The sequence below is a fragment of the Coregonus lavaretus genome (assembly GCF_964263955.1).
Source record: "Coregonus lavaretus genome assembly, chromosome: 10".
Lineage (NCBI taxonomy): Eukaryota > Metazoa > Chordata > Actinopteri > Salmoniformes > Salmonidae > Coregonus > Coregonus lavaretus.
In genome coordinates, this window is record NC_139997.1 from 13,678,947 (window position 1) to 13,700,167 (window position 21,221).

Genomic DNA, 21,221 nt, shown 5'->3' on the forward strand with positions numbered 1-21,221 from the left:
TCCCAAGTGGGCCGGACCGGAAAAATCATGGTATATATATAACTTTAAAACAACAACTTCAGATTGTTTTCTTTGTTTTAATACGATCAACATACAACATAAAGCTGGAGCCTGAGGACAGTGTGTCCAAAATAGTACAAGCACAACATCACTATTAATCATAAAACACGTCAAGTTTATTTGAAAATTCTAAAGAAAAAGAACACACAAACACACAATGCCTCAGTGATTAACAGAAGTATATCACAGATCACAGAACTATATCAGGGTGTCATTTCTCAGGCAGAAATGTAGATAAAAATAATGAAATCCTGTTCCCCAAACAAGTGCAAGAACCACAGAGTCAGGAATAGGTTAAATATACAAATAAAATCAATTAAAAACAATAGCACATCAACATAAAAACATATAAATCTGAAAGCGTTGCTCAAACTCCCGTAACAGTCCCGTTATTTTATCTTTGAACCGCTTCATTTCTGCCACATGTTGGGTCGCGCACACATTTTTCAGACAGGGGAAGTGAGCTGCATCACCACCGGCAAGTTGCGTCTCCCACAATGACAGCTTCAACTTGAAAGAACGTATGCTGTCATAATACTGCGTGACAACTTTGTTGCGCCCTTGCAGCTGTTTGTTCAAGTTATTCAGGTGCTCTGTAACATCCACCATAAATGCAAGGTCCTGCATCCATTCTGCGGAATGAAATTCTAACACTGGTTTGCCCTTTTCTTCCATGAACTGTTCAATTTCTTCTTGTAAATCAAAGAAACGCCTCAGCACAGCACCTCGGCTTAACCATCTTACCTCAGTGTGGTATGGCAGGCCATAGATGTGGTCTTTCTCTCTGAGAAGGCTGTCAAACTGACGGTGATTCAGGCTTCTGGATCGGATGAAATTAACAGTTTGGATGACCACCTTCATGACGTTATCCATCTTTAATGACTTGCAACACAAAGCCTCCTGGTGCAAAATACAGTGAAAAGTCAAAAAATCACGTCCTCCATTTGCAGATTGCACTTTCTCTCTGAACTTTGTCACAACGCCTGCTTTTTTCCCGATCATTGAGGGCGCACCATCTGTAGCCAGGCTGACAGCGCGGGACCAGTCCACTCCGACCCTGTCCAGCGCGCCGATGAGTGCGGTAAAAATATCAGCTGCTGTCGTTGTATCTGTCATCGGCACCAACTCCACGAACTCCTCGGTGACGGTCAATGTGTCATCAACTCCGCGGATGAAAATGGCCAGTTGTGCAACATCTGTAATGTCCGTGCTTTCATCAATTGCAACCGAAAACGCAATAAATGACTTTACTTTTTGCTTCAACTGGCTGTCCAAATCCACTGAAAGATCGGAAATCCTGTCTGCAACTGTGTTTCTTGTCAGGCTGATATTTGCAAAAGCCTGCCGCTTTTCAGGGCACACAATCTCCGCTGCCTTCATCATGCATGTTTTTACAAATTCACCCTCACTAAATGGTTTTGAAGCCACTGCGATTTCATTAGCAATGAGGTAGCTAGCTTTCACTGCAGCGTCACTGATGTCTCGGCTGTGAGTAAACACAGACTGCTGTTTCTTCAGACCCGCCAACAGTTCATTCACCTTCTCTCATCTCCGCTGTCCTTGAAAGTTGTCATATTTGTTGGCATGAAGACTCACATAGTGGCGACGAAGGTTATATTCTTTCAGCACTGCAACATGCTCTGAACACACCAAACATACAGCTTTCCCATTCAATTCCGTGAATAAATAGGATGACCATTTTTCTTGGAACATTCTGCACTCTGCGTCCACTTTTCTCTTTTTTGACAGAGACATATTGGGGCAATGGGGGTGCCAAAGCACATAATGTTAAAAGTAGAAGCCGTAATAAATATCGCGGGCAAAACAAAGTAGCTCATTGGCTGCACGTGCTTGACCTACTTGCTCTGCCCCGGTATAAACAGTTTGCTTGCTTAACACAATTGCTATTGCGCCATCCAGTGGACGCAATTGGAACAGCAGTTTATTTTATTGAAAAATTGCAGCGCATTTTTATACTTTACCAAATTATTATAATTTTTTTATATCTTTTTTTATCATCTCGCGGGCCGGATTAAACCCGTTTGCGGGCCTGATGCGGGCCGGACGTTTGACACCCCTGGTCTAGGGTATCCGGGATGATGCTGTTGATGTGAGCCATGACCAGCCTTTCAAAGCACTTCATGGCTACCGACGTGAGTGCTACGAGGCGGTAATCATTTAGGCAGGTTACCTTCGCATTCTTGGGCACAGGGACTATGGTGGTCTGCTTGAAACATGTAGGTATTACAGACTCGGTCAGGGAGAGGTTGAAAATGTCAGTGAAGACACTTGCCAGTTGGTCCGCGCATGCTCTGAGTACACATCCTGGTAATCTCTGGCCCTGCGGCTTTGGGAATGTTTTTTTTTGTTGTTGGTATTTTACCCCCTTTTTCTCCCCAATTTCGTGGTATCCAATTGGTAGTTACAGTCTTGTCCCATCACTGCAACTCCCGTACGGACACGGGAGAGGCGAAGGTCGAGAGTCGTGCATCCTCCGAAACTCAACCCAACCGAGCCGCACTGCTTCTTGACACAATGCCCGCTTAACCCGGAAGCCAGCCGCACCAATGTGCCGGAGGAAACACTGTACACCTGCCGACCGAGTCAGCGTGCACTGTGCCCGGCCAGCTACAGGAGTCGCTAGTGCGCGATGGGACAAGAACATCCCTGCCGGCTGTTATGATGAGTTTCTCAAGTATCAAGTAGTTCATGATGCAAGAAGATATTTAACACTTAGATGGAGAGTTGATACAAATATTTAATAGACACGTTACCATGGTTCGTCTAACAAAAGCGCATGCTTCGCCTCTTGTCATCCGAACTACTAGACAAAGAAAATATCTCTCTTCTTATAGTCCATGTTACATATTGCTTCCACAACATCTGTTAACCATCAGTGGGCACTCCCTTCTTTGATGGTATTACCCTGTACCCAAGTCAGTATATTCTATCTATCAATCATTCTAAGATAAACCACCAGTAAGCTCCCTTGACATACTGGAATCCAGACTCTGTGGCACCAAGAATCACTTATCTAATAAATATAACCTTGTTTCCACAACACTATGACAAGACATCATAACAATCCTTCATTTTTTGCCCTTTGTGGTAAGTAACACTCCTCAAATATAACTTTACTTAACCCCAACAATTCACATATAACCTCATATAAAATAAAATGTTCTCCAAAAAGTAGTATAGATATATGATTAGAGCCTAAACTATGCTAGATAACTGAGAATTCATCCCCCTCTACCTTCTTCTATACCTGAAACCAAACAGATTTTCAATATATTTAATAAACAAAGGTATACATTCCCAGTCACTTAGCTCATGCACCATCAAACCTCTCAAACCTTTATGTAGTCAGTCTGAGTAAAAGATAGATACATGATTAACTACTATATATTCATGCTAAAAAAATCTATGTAGTCAACCTTACTCTTTTTTAAATGACACCCTTGTATACATAATTGTTTTTTTGATTTATTTCACCTTTATTTAACCAGGTAAGCCAATTGAGAACAGGTTCTCATTTACAACTGCGACCTGGCCAAGATAAAGCAAAGCAGTGCAATAAAAACAACACAGAGTTACATATGGGGTAAAAAACATAAAGTCAAAAATACAACAGAAAATATATATACAGTGTGTGCAAATGTAGCAAGTTATGGAGGTAAGGCAATAAATAGGCTATAGTGCAAAATAATTACAATAGTATTAACACTGGAATGCTAGATGTGCAAGAGATTATGTGCAAATAGAGATACTGGGGTGCAAAAGAGCAAAATAAATAACAATATATGGATGAGGTAGTTGGGTGGGCTAATTTCAGATGGGCTGTGTACAGGTGCAGTGATCGGTAAGGTGCTCTGACAACTGATGCTTAAAGTTATTGAGGGAGATAAGAGTCTCCAGCTTCAGAGATTTTTGCAATTCGTTCCAGTCATTGGCAGCAGAGAACTGGAAGGAATGGCGGCCAAAGGAGGTGTTGGCTTTGGGAATGACCAGTGAGATATACCTGCTGGAGCGCAGACTACGGGTGGGTGCTGCTATGGTGACCAATGAGCTAAGATAAGGCGGGGATTTGCCTAGCAGTGATTTATAGATGGCCTGGAGCCAGTGGGTTTGACGACGAACATGTAGTGAGGACCAGCCAACAAGAGCGTACAGGTCACAGTGGTGGGTAGTGTATGGGGCTTTGGAGACAAAACGGATGGCACTGTGATAGACTACATCCAATTTGCTGAGTAGAGTGTTGGAGGCTATTTTGTAAATGACATCGCCGAAGTCAAGGATCGGTAGGATAGTCAGTTTTACGAGGGCATGTTTGGCAGCATGAGTGAAGGAGGCTTTGTTGCGAAATAGGAAGCCGATTCTAGATTTAACTTTGGATTGGAGATTCTTTATGTGAGTCTGGAAGTTGAGTTTACAGTCTAACCAGACACCTAGGTATTTGTAGTTGTCCACATACTCTAGGTCAGACCCGTCGAGAGTAGTGATTCTAGTCGGGTGGGCGGGTGCCAGCAGCGTTCGATTGAAAAGCATGCATTTAGTTTTACTAGTGTTTAAGAGCAGTTGGAGGCTACTGAAGGAGTGTTGTATGGCATTGAAGCTCGTTTGGAGGTTTGTTAACACAGTGTCCAATGAAGGGCCAGATGTATACAAAATGGTGTCGTCTGCGTAGAGGTGGATCTGAGAGTCACCAGCAGCAAGAGCGACATCATTGATATACACGGAGAAAAGTGTCGGCCCAAGAATTGAACCCTGTGGCACCCCCATAGAGACTGCCATAGGTCCAGACAACAGGCCCTCCGATTTGACACACTGAACTCTATCTGAGAAGTAGTTGGTGAACCAGGCGAGGCAGTCATTTGAGAAACCAAGGCTATTTAGTCTGCCAATAAGAATGCGGTGGTTGACAGAGTCGAAAGCCTTGGCCAGGTCGATGAAGACGGCTGCACAGTACTGTCTATTATCAATCGCGGTTATAATATCGTTTAGGACCTTGAGCGTGGCTGAAGTGCACCCATGACCAGCTCGGAAACCGGATTGCATAGCGGAGAAGGTACGGTGGTATTCGAAATGGTCGGTGATCTGTTTGTTAACTTGGCTTTCAAATACTTTCGAAAGGCAGGGCAGGATGGATATAGGTCTGTAGCAGTTTCGATCTAGAGTGTCACCCCCTTTGAAGAGGGGGATGACCGCGGCAGCTTTCCAATCTCTGGGGATCTCAGACGTTATGAAAGAGAGGTTGAACAAACTAGTAATAGGGGTTGCGACAATTTCGGCGGCTAGTTTTAGAAAGAAAGGGTCCAGATTGTCTAGCCCAGCTGATTTGTAGGGGTCCAGATTTTGCAGCGCTTTCAAAACATCAGCTGTCTGAATTTGTGTGAAGGAGAAGCGGGGGGGGCATGGGCAAGTTGCAGCAGAGGGTGCAGAGTTGGTGGCCGGGGTAGTGGTAGCCAGATGGAAAGCATGGCCAGCTGTAGCAAAATGCTTGTTGAAATTCTCGATTATTGTAGATTTATCGGTGGTGATAGTGTTTCCTAACCTCAGTGCAGTGGGCAGCTGGGAGGAAGTGCTCTTATTCTCCATGGACTTTACAGTGTCCCAAAACTTTTTGGAGTTAGTGCTACAGGATGCAAATTTCTGTTTGAAAAAGTTAGCCTTTGCTTTCCTGACTGCTTGTGTATATTGGTTCCTAACTTCCCTGAAAAGTTGCATATCGCGGGGGCTATTTGATGCTAATGCTGTACGCCACAGGATGTTTTTGTGCTGGTCAAGGGCAGTCAAGTCTGAGGAGAACCAGGGGCTATATCGGTTCTTAGTTCTGTATTTTTTGAATGGGGCATGTTTATTTAAGATTGAGAGGAAATTACTTTTAAGGAACAACCAGGCATCCTCTACTGACGGAATGAGATCTATATCCATCCAGGATACCTGGGCCAGGTCAATTAGGAAGGCCTGCTCGCTAAAGTGTTTTAGGGAGCGTTTGACAGTGATGAGGGGTGGTCGTTTGACCGCGGACCCGTTACGGACACAGGCAATAAGGCAGTGATCGCTGAGATCCTGGTTGAAGACAGCTGAGGTGTATTTAGAGGGTATGTTAGTCAGGATGATATCTATGAGGGTACCCATGTTTACGGATTTAGGGTTGTACCTGGTAGGTTCGTTGATAATTTGCGTGAGGTTGAGGGCATCTAGTTTGGATTGTAGGATGGCTGGGGGATTAAGCATATCCCAATTTAGGTCACCAAGCAGTACGAACTCTGAGGATAAATGGGGGCAATCAATTCACATATGGTGTCCAGGGCACAGCTGGGGGCTGAGGGGGGTCTGTAGCAAGCGGCAACAGTGAGAGACTTATTTCTGGAAAGGTGGATTTTTAGAAGTAGAAGCTCAAACTGTTTGGGCACAGACCTGGATAGTATGATAGAGCTCTGCAGGCTATCTCTACAGTAGATTGCAACTCCACCCCCTTTGGCAGTTCTATCTAGACGGAAAATGTTATAGTTGGGGATGGAAATTTCAGAATTTTTGGTGGCCTTCCTGAGCCAGGATTCAGACACTGCTAGAACATCAGGGTTGGCGGAGTGTGCTAACGCAGTGAATAACTCAAACTTAGGAAGTAGACTTCTGATATTTATGTGCAAGAAACCAAGACTTTTGCGATTACAGAAGTCAGCAAATGATAGCGCATGGGGAGTAGGAGTGATACTGAGGGCTGCAGGGCCTGGGTTAGCCTCTACATCACCAGAGGAACAGAGGAGGACTAGAATAAGGATACGGCTAAAGGCTTTAAGAACTGGTCTTCTAGTGCGTTGGGTACATAGAATAAAGGGGGCAGATTTCCGGGTGTTATAGAAAAGATTCAGGGCATTATGTACAGACAAGGATATGGAAGGATATGAGTAAAGTGGGGGTAAACCTAAGCGTTGGGTAACAATGAAAGAGATAGCATCGCTGGAGGCATCAATTGAGTCGGTCTCCGCGTGTATAGGGGGTGGGACAAAGAAGCTATCTAATGCAGGTTTAGCTGGGCTGGGGGGTCTACAGTGAAATAGTACAATTAGAAATAACCGAAACAACAATAAGCTAACCATGTTTGGGCTGAGGCTAAACATAAACAGGATGTAGTACCGTAAAAAGGAACAGTCCAGCAGACATCAACTGTATAGCTGAGTTATCATAAGGTCCGGTGAACAGCAATAGGATAGTTCGAGTAAGAGGCCACGGCTAGCGTGTGCTAGCGGGCCGGGGCTAGCAGATGGAATCTTCGTGGTTAACGTCGTAACCACATCAGACGATTTCGTCGGCAGACCAGTCGTGTAGGATCGGCGGGGCTCCATGTCAACACTAGGTGGTCCCGTCCGGTTGACAGAGAGGTAGATACAAAATATACCCATCATCTTAGACATGCTACCAAGAAAAACATACATATACATTCTTCCACACAAATACAATGATACATTACACTCTAAGTTACATGGAGCTTATAATATATTCAAATGAATATATCTCAATATAAATAACGTCAGTCTTCTTCATCCATGTTCATTCAGAGGAACCCCAAACTTTTCTCTGGTCACTTGGGGCGCTATCTGATCGACTGAGTTAGTCTTGTTTCCACATCTTCAATCCTGTAAACCTTAACTTCCACGTTATACAGTTCCAATTTAACATTCCCCATTCCTCAATCAACATTGTCATTGAACTCTACACTGGAATAATATGATATAGATGAAGAATTAGTACTCTTAAACCTTCCTGTATGTCTCTAATATTTCCCATATATTTAGTTAAATTCACAAGACCTTCCTAATCCTGATGGCAAGTATGTACAACATGCATCTCCCCATATAATCCCATACATTCCCCCTCTATCTACAATAATAGCATCCAATGCTATGTGATTATCAATTGCATAGTGGCCAATGAGTGACATTTCAGACCCAATTGCTTGAAAATCCAAGACTGTTAATAGGTACAATATTCAACTCTTTTCAACCCTGACTCTGTTCTGATAATATGCCTGAGGAGAGATACACAGGATAACACTCTGTTTTCAGTCCCTGTTAAATCAGTACAGCCCTGAACTAGTTAGGATTGAGAAATTCAACCAAAAGTCAGATCAGATGAAAATAGCATAAACATTCCTATGTCTCAAATACTAAAACCACAAGATGGAAACCAATTAAGTTATTGCCTAGAAACAAAGATATATATATATATATATATACCACTCTAAACATCCATATCAACCTTCCCTCTTTGGGAATACATAGTCACCTATCAATACCTCCAAATACTTCAAATGTATATATTGACTAATATGTTAATACGTTAACCTAATAATCAACATGTTCATGATATCAGTCACAATCCTTACATTAACTTACATGTTCCAAACAGTATAATTCAAAAATGTCTACTCAAAATAAATAATATAAGTGTATCCTAAGACATTACCATAATGTATCGCTGTTTTAAACCTAATATCTATATAAGACAGTTATCTCAATTGTACAAGCAATATCCTTCATGCTGAAAATATTTATACTAATGATTTACTTAAATCACTGTCATCTTATAAATATAACCAAAACCAAATTTAGAATGACAATTCTTAGTGATTCACATTGGTCCTATCACTCAAAATTAAAACCCTTAACTTTTAGCACCCATTATAACTGTCAAAATGTACACTTATATTAACATACAGTATAAATATCCATAATTATATTATGACCTTCCTAATCCCGAGAATAACTACAGATCATTATCTCAATGCATTCTTAATACTATTAATTTAGCAGTGTATATACCTCCTTCCCAAATTAGCAATTTTAGATACATCCAAATGTATTATCAACACAGCTAAGTAATCCCCTTTTTCTCCGGCACGTTAATCTTCTGGCGTCTCTTCATTATGTTCTTCAGACAGCTTCATATTTGAAAATGAATTGCCCATGACAATGTCACGACTTCAATGTCTCATCCGAGTCACCACCATCCCTACAACCTCATTGTGTCTTGTCCATTTGCCAACCAGTATACCAACAACATGAGAAATGTTGTATTTGAACAGATATTTCTCCATTCTCACTCAATGGTGGACTCCTGTCCCACTCCCTCGATATAAAAACATGAGATAAAATCCGTTGATGGCTTCAATTGGCTGTTGTAGACCGGTTGCATGTAGAAGTGGTGCTTTACAGGAACGTCTTCAACGCCTCTGATGTTCATCTTCAGCCGGTTCAGAGGTTGTTTCTTTTTTAAGGTTCACACCATTCTAGGCCAAATTATCCCTGCTATGCATCAAGACACCATCTGTATTTACCTCACTAGAAGACAGATCATAACAGTTTAATTGATTTCAAGCAATCCATATAAGCATTGACTAGATTACAAATTATTATGTTTTACCAATTATTCTTAATACCAATTTCTAATATACTCCCCAATTTCTGTTAGGTAAACCCTCCAAATACAGATAAGTGAATGGTGTGACAGTCAGGTGATTCTTGAAGTTCTGGTAGATCTTGAAGTTCTTGGAGGTCTGAACCTTCTTCCTTCACTAGGGTTTAGGATCATACAGAGTCCTTCTCCATTTATCAACATCGCTCTGTGTAGTGTGTCCTTCTGTCAACGTACTAAAAGGGAAGTTGAGAGTCCCTACTGCAAAGACACACAGACACAAAATAAAACAATTCTCCGCCGTGGCGGTGCCGTCTTCCTCCTCTGAGTTAGAATACTCTTACAGTGGGACACATAGATCTAGGAATCTGTCTCTGCTACTTTCCCCTCCATTGAGGTATCCAGCAACACCTAGTACTGACCTCCCCATCTAGAGTTTGTCCAGCTCTTACCTCTGCAATCCAAAGCCTCCAAGGTGCAGAAAATGCCCAGATTCTCCTGTTAGGTTAGGCAGAGTTGCCTTCACCCTTAGGAAGAAAGTCTTAGCAACATTGTTAGGTGAGACACCTTATGCTACTATACCCTGTCTTCTCATCAGTCAGGAGAAGCCTTGATATTAGGAATTGCACATCTTGCAGCTTGTTATAGGTCACTAGTTTCATAGACAGGCCTCCTCTACATCCTGCCTTATACCACAAATACACTTTCACCTAAATAAATGTAGTCTAACCCATAACACATTAATTACTACTGCTCATATTCTTACTACAATTTGCATATTTACCCAAAAATCCTCATGCGATCAATACTACCCCTCTTTGGACACATGACTCACATTGTGATTCATGCGTTCATAAACTACAACAACAACATTGCCTGTTAAACCAAAATAATACATGAAATTAAAATGACAACATTTGATAATACCTTCACTTACTTGTATCCCATAAAGTAATTCAAGTAATATCAACATTGACTAGCGCCAGGTGTTCCTCATTCAGGACTAGCTCTCTCACTCTGACCTTATTATGGTCCGACTCATATATATGACTATTGCCAAATTATAAACTTCTTCATAATTATCAGTATTATAAATTACCTTCAACCCGGTATAATAAATTACCTTAAATTCCTCATCCCATGCCTCTACAGTCGTGGTCAAAAGTTTTGAGAATGACACAAGTATTGGTCTTCACAAAGTTCGCTGCTTCAGTGTTATGAGATATTTTTGTCAGATGTTACTATGGTATACTGAAGTATAATTACAAGCATTCCATAAGTGTCAAAGGCTTTTATTGACAATTACATTACGTTTATGCAAAGAGTCAATATTTGCAGTGTTGACCCTTCTTTTTCAAGACCTCTGCAATCTGCCCTGGCATGCTGTCAATTTACTTCTGGGCCACCTTCTGACTGATGGCAGCCCATTCTTGCACAATCAATGCTTGGATTTTGTCAGAATTTGTGGGTTTTTGTTTGTCCACCCGCCTCTTGAGGATCGACCACAAGTTCTCAATGGGATTAAGGTCTGGGGAGTTTCCTGGCCATGGACCCAAAATGTCGATGTTTTGTTCCCCGAGCCAGTTAGTTATCACTTTTGCCTTATGGCAAGGTGCTCCATCATGCTGGAAAAGGCATTGGTCGTCACCAAACTGTTCTTGGATGGTTGGGAGAAGTTGCTCTCGGAGGATGTGTTGGTACCATTCTTTATTCATGGCTGTATTCTTAGGCAAAATTGTGAGTGAGCCCACTCCCTTGGCTGAGAAGCAACCCCACACATGTATGGTCTGAGGATGCTTTACTGTTGGCATGACACAGGACTGATGGTAGCGCTCACCTTGTCTTTTCCAGATGCCCCAAACAATCGGAAAGGGGATTCATCAGAGAAAATGACTTTACCCAAGTCCTCAGCAGTCCAATCGTTGTACCTTTTGCAGAATATCAGTCTGTCCCTGATGTTTTTCCTGGAGAGAAGTGGCTTCTTTGCTTCCATTCTTGACACCAGGCCATCCTCCAAAAGTCTTCGCCTCACTGTGCGTGCAGATGCACTCACACCTGCCTGCTGCCATTCCTGAGCAAGCTCTGCACTGGTGGTGCCCCGATCCCGCAGCTGAATCAACTTTAGGAGACGGTCCTGGTGCTTGCTGGACATTCTTGGGCACCCTGACACCTTCTTCACAACAATTGAACCTCTCTCCTTGAAGTTCTTGATGATCCGATAAATGGTTGATTTAGGTGCAATCATACTAGCAGCAATGTCCTTGCCTGTGAAGCCCTTTTTGTGCAAAGCAATGATGACGGCACGTGTTTCCTTGCAGGTAACCATGGTTAACAGAGGAAGAACAATGATTTCAAGCACCACCCTCCTTTTAAAGCTTCCAGTCTGTTGTTCTAACTCAATCAGCAAGACAGTGATCTCCAGCCTTGTCCTCGTCAACACTCACCTGTGTTAACGAGAGAATCACTGACATGATGGCAGCTGGTCCTTTTGTGGCAGGGCTGAAATGCAGTGGAAATGTTTTTTGGGGATTAAGTTCATTTTCATGGCAAAACTGAGGCAGCAGACTTTGTGAAAATTTGTGTCATTCTCAACTTTTGACCACATTTTTACATTTACATTTTAGTCATTTAGCAGACGCTCTTACCCAGAGCGACTTACAGTTAGTGATTCCTTTTTTGTATTTTTTCTCTTTTTTGTTTGTTTGATTTTTAGTTAATATATTTTGCCTCTATTTTTTCATATTTTTATCTTCGTTGTAAAAAAATAAATAAAAAAAAAATTTATACTGGCCCCCGTGGGAATCGAACCCACAACCCTGGCGTTGCAAACGCCATGCTCTATCAACTGAGCTACATCCCTGCCGGCCATTCCCTCCCCTACCCTGGACAACGCTGGGCCAATTGTGCGCCGCCCATGAGTCTCCCGGTCGCGGCCGGCTGCGACAGAGCCTGGATTCGAACCAGGATCTCTAGTGGCACAGTTAGCACTGCGATGCAGTGCCTTAGACCACTGCGCCACTCAGTGTGGGTGATCAATTCACACTAGAAAGTCAGGACAGAGTTCAGAGGTCATTCAAACCCTTCAAAGAAGCGTTCTATTCTATAGGATAAACTAATCATTAACAACAGTCAAAACATTTCATAAATGTTATGTATCCCAAGCGTACAGTAAGTCCTCATGACATTACTTCTCAAAAGAAATCGTGTTTACCCAAAACTCACTCATAAAAGAAAAAAACTTAATAAAGCTCCGTGTGTGCCCCTTTAAGACTTATCATCTTTGACCCGTTAAAACCCCCTAAAATCAAAATAACAACCCTATATTACCATTGTAATAGGTGGGTTGTGTGTGGTTATTTGAAAAACCCAATTGGAAAACAACAAACAAAAATAGCCAGGCCTTATTTAATTTGGTAGCTCCCTCTTATGGCCTAATTATAAGACTGCCAAATTTTACTAACTGCTCCCCCCAGCCTTGGGAAACATTCCAATGAGAGATAAGGAAATCCCCATTCTCCTGGAAGAGAAAGTATACATTTCGTTAACAAATAGTAATTACACAAAACATGATGCAGATATACACTGTCCTACCTCACATCAATAATCGTTTGTTTCAATCTAATTCCTCATAACTACTCCAGAAGAAGATTACATAAAATCTCTCAAAAGATGAAAACCACTCAAGTTTCTCTTGAGTTTACAATGAGTATTTTTTTATTGATTACCCTTCAGACTTCATCCTCTGTAATTCTCACAATGATTATTCAACCCCTAAATCTGCTCCTTTTGATCCCATATCAAATTATCCTAGTATCGTTACTTGATCAACAACAGGAAATATCTGTTTCCCCTTATATTGTTCCTGTCACCCCTCCAAATGTCATATTTTATTCATTCGCCAATATAATCAATTACTCCGCGTAAGGAAGCCGTGATATTTTATCCCAGGCATCTATTTAAAAAAAATTTGAGACATTGTCTCCTACTTTCCCTTAACATATACTGTAGGGGACTTCCATCAATCCTGGGAAAAACAACTCCCACTCAAAACACATCAGATAATACCACGTTTCATTAAGTTCACTACACCTTCCAATATAAACCTATAACCCCTTTTTGGTAATGTAATCATCTCCACTTGTTGCATTTATGTTTTAAAATAACAACCTATTGTTTAATAACTTCTTAACTTACAAAACAATTTTACTACTCCACCAGCCTAATAATAAAAACTATCTCCCATTGTTCAACATTCCAGAAACAGATTATCGTTTTTAGAATTAATGAACTGTCTGCATAACCCACTGTTTAAACAAACTATAGAATTTAATAATAATAATTACAAATTGTCAAAGAACGTTCCCTATTCAACTATCTAGATATCTGCTCCACATTACCCTCTGCGTCCTTTACATCCCGATATAGCACAGCCAGCACGACTCTTTCACCCGTTTACTAAATCATGGCATTAGTAAATTATATCCACAAACCACTACTACCTAATAACATATTTTCATTGACCTTACTAGAAATAATAATTTTAATACCAGTCTATTCAAACAATCCAATTCAACATTTCTCATCTCCCAATTAACCTACTTTCCTTCTAACACAGAAAACCCTCTACAATCTATTTTATCCTCTACCGCTGTCTTTCCATCTAACGGTACTTTAGCAGGTTACAAATGATTGTGACGTTATAGTGAAAACAAACAAAACATCTATTCACAGAGATGCAACTTTAATTACTATGTTATACTATCCACCATGGGTTGGTAAGATAATCTCTTTCATATAATCGTATCAATTAAACCAGTGATTCAGGTCAACAGCATCAATTTAACAGTTTCGCTTCCGTCCTTACCTGGGCTTGAACCAGGGACCCTCTGCACACATCGACAACAGTCACCCTCGAGGCACCGTTACCTGTCGCTCCACAAAAGCCGCGGTCCTTGCAAAGCAAGGCAAACAACTACAACTACTTCCAGGTCACAGAGCAAGTTACGTCACCACTCTAAACGCTACTAGTTTGCACCACTAACTAGCTAGCCCTTTCACACCGGTAACATTCACCCCCCTTTGACTTCCTCCTTCTTCGCAGCAATCAGTGATCCGGGTACACCACATTTAACCCATTATGACACTTACAGCTCTCTCACGTTCAGCGAGCCCCAGTTGCTAACACCCGCAGATCAACACCTAGAAATTCTCCAGACAACAAATAAAAACTATTCTCAAAATGCGTTCTGCATTTACCTCTATCGTAGGGTTTAAAAACTAACTTAACAACATGAACAATCAATTGCTGTAGTAGCTTCATGTTTGGTTCAGTTTATCTGTTACGATATTGTGTCAGTAATATTTCTGTAGTGACCTCAGCTACAAGTTCCTATATTCCTCAGTTAATGTTATCTTTCATACTCTGCTCCCTTCCAACAAGGCTTCATAATCCCTGTTGTATTTTTTATATTCATTTTATTCTCTGAGTTCCCTTGCTTCATTTCCCATTAAGATAAGACACTCGCTTCCCTGTGCTTCGGCACTACACCCTTATTTTCCCCTGTTATCAACTAAGATCATAGCCACAGCTTATGAAACCACCAATCCGTCATTATTAGAATACAGCAGATCTAGGTAACTGTCCTTTCTAAGTAGGCTACAAGCAATAAACCAAACACTTGCTGTAGTTGACTACATTATTTTGAATTTATATCCATAGTATCAATATCCAATATATGGATTGACATTACACCCCCATTCTCACTCGTTTAATCTAGCAAACCCGTAGGCAACGCAAAAAAAATTACTACCACACAATCGTCTCGCTATTCCTGTTAAATAATGGTCATTCAATTTGAACCAAGCACGCTGATAAATCTTCGATTCTACATCACCAAACCAAATACTTTGTAGTATCTGTCTAAGCAACACATACCAACAGTAGAATTACACTCAGAAACCCAGATTTGTTTACTCTATGCCATTGCCCCAATGCTATTGAAATGACACAGACATCCCACAAATAGCGCAGTTACAATGGTTTGTCGTCTTAACATCTGATCCATAATGAAATCCCTTCACTTCCTCACCATAGCTCCTCAATGATAATTAGTTTAATGGAAACCCTGAATTGGCTTTGTACTATATTTATAAATTCCAGTCCTTATGGGCAGTTTATTTCTTAAACCTTATCTCTATCACGTGATCCATAAACGGCACCAACTCAGAAAACGTGTATTTATTGTGTCTCACACCCAACGTACGTCTACGTTTGGGTGAGCAAGTTAATTCATACATACAACTCTATTATTTTCTCACTTCTCTAGTAATCGATTACACACAAACTTCTTCCTATTTTCGCATCATCACAAACTCCATATAGAACGTTAGAAACTTCTAGGTACTCACATCAAATAATACTTTTTTTTTTTTTTTACGATCCTCACTCAACACATCAACTTCTTCAACCATACTCCCAGCGGAACCAAAAAAAAAAAGACTAGTTTTCCGGACACTACCCCGCCTTTCATTGGATCCTCCCCGAAAATACAGACTTTTCCGCTACTCTCTAAAATAATATCACTCTCTCCATACCACTCCTTGATATTATATTACCTAATTCTGTTGACTCCCCTTTGTTTTTATTAGTTCATGCAATGAATACTTAAATAAAATCCCCAACTTGATCTTTATTAAAATTTAGTTTGCCTATTTTGTCTTTGGTGCTATGATTCAACAGGCTCACTTGTATCTGCTCTGATTCTTTATGCAGTATGATTTATTGTTTTCTCTCTCTCCATTCTGAGTAATTCACACAGGACCAATTCTTTCTTCACCACAGTACTCTACTCATTAATTTGGACTTCTCCTCTATAGTGTTGTTACTCCCTTAATCAATTGTCTTATTTTAACTGTAACCTTCTACCAAGGACTTTAATCTTCACCAAAATACTAATTTTCTCATAGGGCTTTTATAACCTTCTACCAAGGACTTCATCCCTAAGCTTGCTGAGGACTTGAACCTCACAACTTTTCACATTATAATGTCGTCATATCTTAGGACTCAAACCTCTGACCTATTTTTAAATGTCGTAAACCTTAACAAATGTTGTTGATGACTTAAACATCATAACAAAGGACTCTAACATTCATCCCTAAGCTTGCTGAGGACTTGAACCTCACAACGTTTCACATTATAATGTCGTCATATCTTAGGACTCGAACCTCTGACCTATTTTATAATGTCGTACCCATTAAAAGACCCTACCTACACCCAATCTTGTTAAACCCATTCTCCTTCTCTGTTGTTTTTAGTCATTACTCTGAACAAACCCTTCTTAGAATCATAGCACCATGTTATTGTCTAATTTGATCATTCTCCTTACATCCCTTCTACACAACTCAACACCACTCATCGTCCCCCTTTTAAAAATATTGAATCTTAAACGTTCTTTACTGCTCAGCCTTACCACAGATAAGCAGAATTTGACATAATAAAAAAATGAAAGTCTGCTTACCTGTTAGTTCGGCTGTAAACTGCATCCTGTTAGTTTAGACACCAATCTGTTATGATGAGTTTCTCGGGTATCAAGTAGTTCATGATGCAAGAAGATATTTAACACTTAGATGGAGAGTTGATATAAATATTTAATAGACACGGTACCGTGGTTCGTCTAACAAAAGCGCATGCTTTGCCTCTTGTCATCCGAACTACTAGACAAAGAAAATATCTCTTCTTATAGTCCATGTTACATATTGCTTCCACAACATCTGTTAACCATCAGTGGGCACTCCCTTCTTTGATGGTATTACCCTGTACCCAAGTCAGTATATTATATCTATCAATCATTCTAAGATAAACCACCAGTAAGCTCCCTTGACATACTGGAATCCAGACTCTGTGGCATCTAAAAAATATAACCTTGTTTCCACAACACTATGACAAGACATCATAACACCGGCCAAACCCTCCCCGACCCTGGACGGCGCTGGGCCAATTGTGCGCCGCCCCATGGGTCTCCCGGTCGCGGCCGGCTGTGACAGAGCCTGGACTCGAACCAGGATCTCTAGTGGCACAGCTAACACTGCGATGCAGTGCCTTAGACCACTGCGCCACTCGGGAGGCCAGCTTTGTGAATGTTGACCTGTTTAAAGGTCTTGCTCACATCGGCTACCGAGAGCGTTATCACACAGTTGTCCGGAACAGCTGGTGCTCTCATGCATGCTTCAGTGTTGCTTGCCTCGAAGCGAGCATAAAAGGCATTTAGCTCGTCTGGTAGGCTCGCGTCACTGGGCAGCTCGCGGCTTGGTTTCCCTTTGTAGTCGTAATAGTTTTCAAGCCCTGCCACATCTGACTGGCGTCAGAGCTGGTGTAGTAGGTTTCAATCTTAATCCTGTATTGACACTTTGCATGTTTGATGGTTCGTCTGAGGGCGTAGCAGGATTTCTTATAAGCGTCCAGATTAGTGTCCCGCTCCTTGAAAGCGGCAGCTCTAGCCTTTAGCTCATTGCCGATGTTGCCTGTAATCCATGGCTTCTGGTTGGGATATGTACGTATGGTCACTGTGGGGACGACGTCGTCGATGCACTTATTGATGAAGCCAATGACTGAGGTGGTATACTCCTCAATGCCATTGGATGAGTCCCGGAACATATTCCAGTCTGTGCTAGCAAAACGGTTCTGTAGCGTAGCATAGCGTCAACAATGCTGTGTTTGTGTTCCAGAGCCTCTCAGACCCTAACAACTACCATGAGTTTTGTCGTCTGTTGGCGCGACTGAAGAGTAACTACCAGCTGGGAGAGCTGGTCAAAGTAGAAAACTACCCAGAAGTCATCAGGCTTATAGCCAACTTCACTGTCACCAGTCTACAGGTACTATGTGTGTGTGTGAGACCCCAAGGGTAGATTGGTGCGTGTCTTGGTAAACAGACAGACATTTCATAAATAGTCCTTCTTAAATCTGTCCTCCTATACCTCTCAATGATCTTGTTAAATGCAAGCGTTAACGTTCTGCAGAAAACCTTATTGTCATTGTTATATGTTCACTTTTTTATATTGTGTGTGTGTTGCAGCACTGGGAGTTTGCCCCTAACTCTGTCCACTACCTGTTGAGCCTGTGGCAGCGCCTGGCAGCGTCTGTCCCTTATGTTAAAGCCACCGAGCCTCACCTGCTAGAGACCTACACACCTGAAGTCACCAAGGCCTACATCACCTCACGCCTCGAGTCTGTCTGCATCATCCTCAGGTAACACACACACACACACACTAACAGATCAAATGATGAAACGTTGAAATCATTTTCACGTGTGTGTGTAGGGATGGGTTAGAGGACCCTCTAGATGACGCAGGGTTAGTCCAGCAGCAGTTAGACCAGCTCTCCACCATCGGTCGCTGTGAATACGAGAAGACCTGTGCCCTATTGGTCCAGCTCTTTGACCAATCAGCACAGACCTACCAGGAACTACTGCAGTCTACCAACTCTAGTACCATCGACATCACTGTCCAGGAGGGTACGTCTCTTTCCCTCTCAATCAATCAATGAAATATGTCAAAATATAGCTTTTAACAACACATGTTTTTGTTACCAGGCAGGTTTTTATGGTTGGTTTATATAATTATATTTCTATATCTACAGGGAGGTTAACATGGTTGGTGTATATAATCGGAGCGGTCATTGGAGGAAGAGTGTCCTTCGCCTCCACAGATGAACAAGACGCCATGGATGGAGAACTAGTCTGTCGGTACGTCCACACACAAGTAACCTCACCCTAACCAATACCGCTACCTATTAGTAAAGTAAAGTATTTGATCCCCTGCTGATTTTGTACGTTTGCCCACTGACAAAGAAATGATCAGTCTATAATTTTAATGGTAGGTTTATCTGAACAAAAAATCCAGAAAAACGCATGTCAAAAATGTTATAAATTGATTTACATTTTAATGAGGGAAATAAGTATTTGACCCCTCTGCAAAATACGACTTAGTACTTGGTGACAAAACCCTTGTTGGCAATCACAGAGGTCAGACGTTTCTTGTAGTTGGCCACCAGGTTTGCACACATCTCAGGAGGGATTTTGTTCCACTCCTCTTTGCAGATCTTCTCCAAATCATTAAGGTTTCGAGGCTGACGTTTGGCAACTTGAACCTTCAGCTCCCTCCACAGATTTTCTATGGGATTAAGGTCTGGAGACTGGCTAGGCCACTCCAGGACCTTAATGTGCTTCTTCTTGAGCCACTCCTTTGTTGCCTTGGCCGTGTGTTTTGGGTCATTGTCATGCTGGAATACCCATCCATTTTGGTCTCATCTGACTACAACACTTTCACCCAGTTCTCCTCTGAATCATTCAGATGTTCATTGGCAAACTTCAGACATACATTTACATTTACATTTTAGTCATTTAGCAGACGCTCTTAACCAGAGCGACTTACAGCCCTGTATATGTGCTTTCTTGAGCAGGGGGACCTTGCGGGCGCTGCAGGATTTCAGTCCTTCACGGCGTAGTGTGTTACCAATTGTTTTCTTGGTGACTATGGTCCCAGCTGCCTTGAGATCATTGACAAGATCCTCCCGTGTAGTTCTGGGCTGATTCCTCACCGTTCCCATGATCATTGCAACTCCACGAGGTGAGATCTTGCAGGGAGCCCCAGGCAGAGGGAGATTGACAGTGCTTTTGTGTTTCTTCCATTTGCGAATAATCGCACCAACTGTTGTCACCTTCTCACCAAGCTGCTTGGCGATGGTCTTGTAGCCCATTCCAGCCTTGTGTAGGTCTACAATCTTGTCCCTGACATCCTTGGAGAGCTCTTTGGTCTTGGCCATGGTGGAGAGTTTGGAATCTGATTGATTGATTGCTTCTGTGGACAGGTGTCTTTTATACAGGTAACAAGCTGAGATTAGGAGCACTCCCTTTAAGAGTGTGCTCCTAATCTCAGCTCGTTACCTGTATAAAAGACACCTGGGAGCCAGAAATCTTTCTGATTGAGAGGGGGTCAAATACTTATTTCCCTCATTTAAAATGCAAATCAATTTATAACATTTTTTACATGCGTTTTTCTGGATTTTTTTGTTGTTATTCTGTCTCTCACTGTTCAAATAAACCTACCATTAAAATTATAGACTGATCATTTCTTTGTCAGTGGGCAAACGTACAAAATCAGCAGGGGATCAAATACTTTTTTCCCTCACTGTACGTAAGTATTCAGACCATTTGCTATGAGAATCGAAATTGAGCTCAGGTGCATCCTGTTTCCATTGATCGTCCTTGAGATGTTTCTACAACTTGTTTGGTGTCCACCTGTGGTAAATTAAATTGATTGGACATGATTTGGAAAGGCACACACCACATAAGCTTATGTAACCCAATAATGCAAGCTCGGATATTGCAAAAATGTAGAATACAAGTAGTCATTGTCTACCCTACATAAACAAACAAACAAACAAACAAACAACATTAGGATATCTTAAAGAATTTTGGAAATATAGACCTGTAAACACAGACTAACTAGGTTTCCGTCCAATTGGCGACAGATTTTCATGAGAATATATATTTTTTTTAGCATAAAACAATATGCCCATTTTCCTACCAGAGATGTGTTTTCATCAAATTGACTTGTTGCAGGTAAAAGGCTGTGCATGATGACGTTGTGCACATTTAAAATACATTTTGCGGTTAAATTCCCATGTACTGAATAAAAAATACAAGTTAAATGGGTTTCCATTGCATTTTTAACTCTATGATGGT

General features: G+C 41.4%; 1 protein-coding gene across 3 annotated transcripts in view; it reads left to right on the top strand.

Annotated features, from left to right (window-relative positions):
• LOC311136497 (exportin-7-like) overlaps positions 1–21,221 on the top strand; it is a 48,244-nt gene that overhangs the window by 6,871 nt on the left and 20,152 nt on the right. For all 3 annotated transcript variants that reach the window (XM_084170642.1, XM_084170643.1, XM_084170644.1), the window contains exons 11-14: positions 18,205–18,351; positions 18,552–18,724; positions 18,796–18,989; positions 19,115–19,220. In XM_084170642.1, coding sequence (XP_084026768.1) covers positions 18,205–18,351; positions 18,552–18,724; positions 18,796–18,989; positions 19,115–19,220 — 620 coding nt within the window. The remainder of the gene's footprint in view (positions 1–18,204; positions 18,352–18,551; positions 18,725–18,795; positions 18,990–19,114; positions 19,221–21,221) is intronic.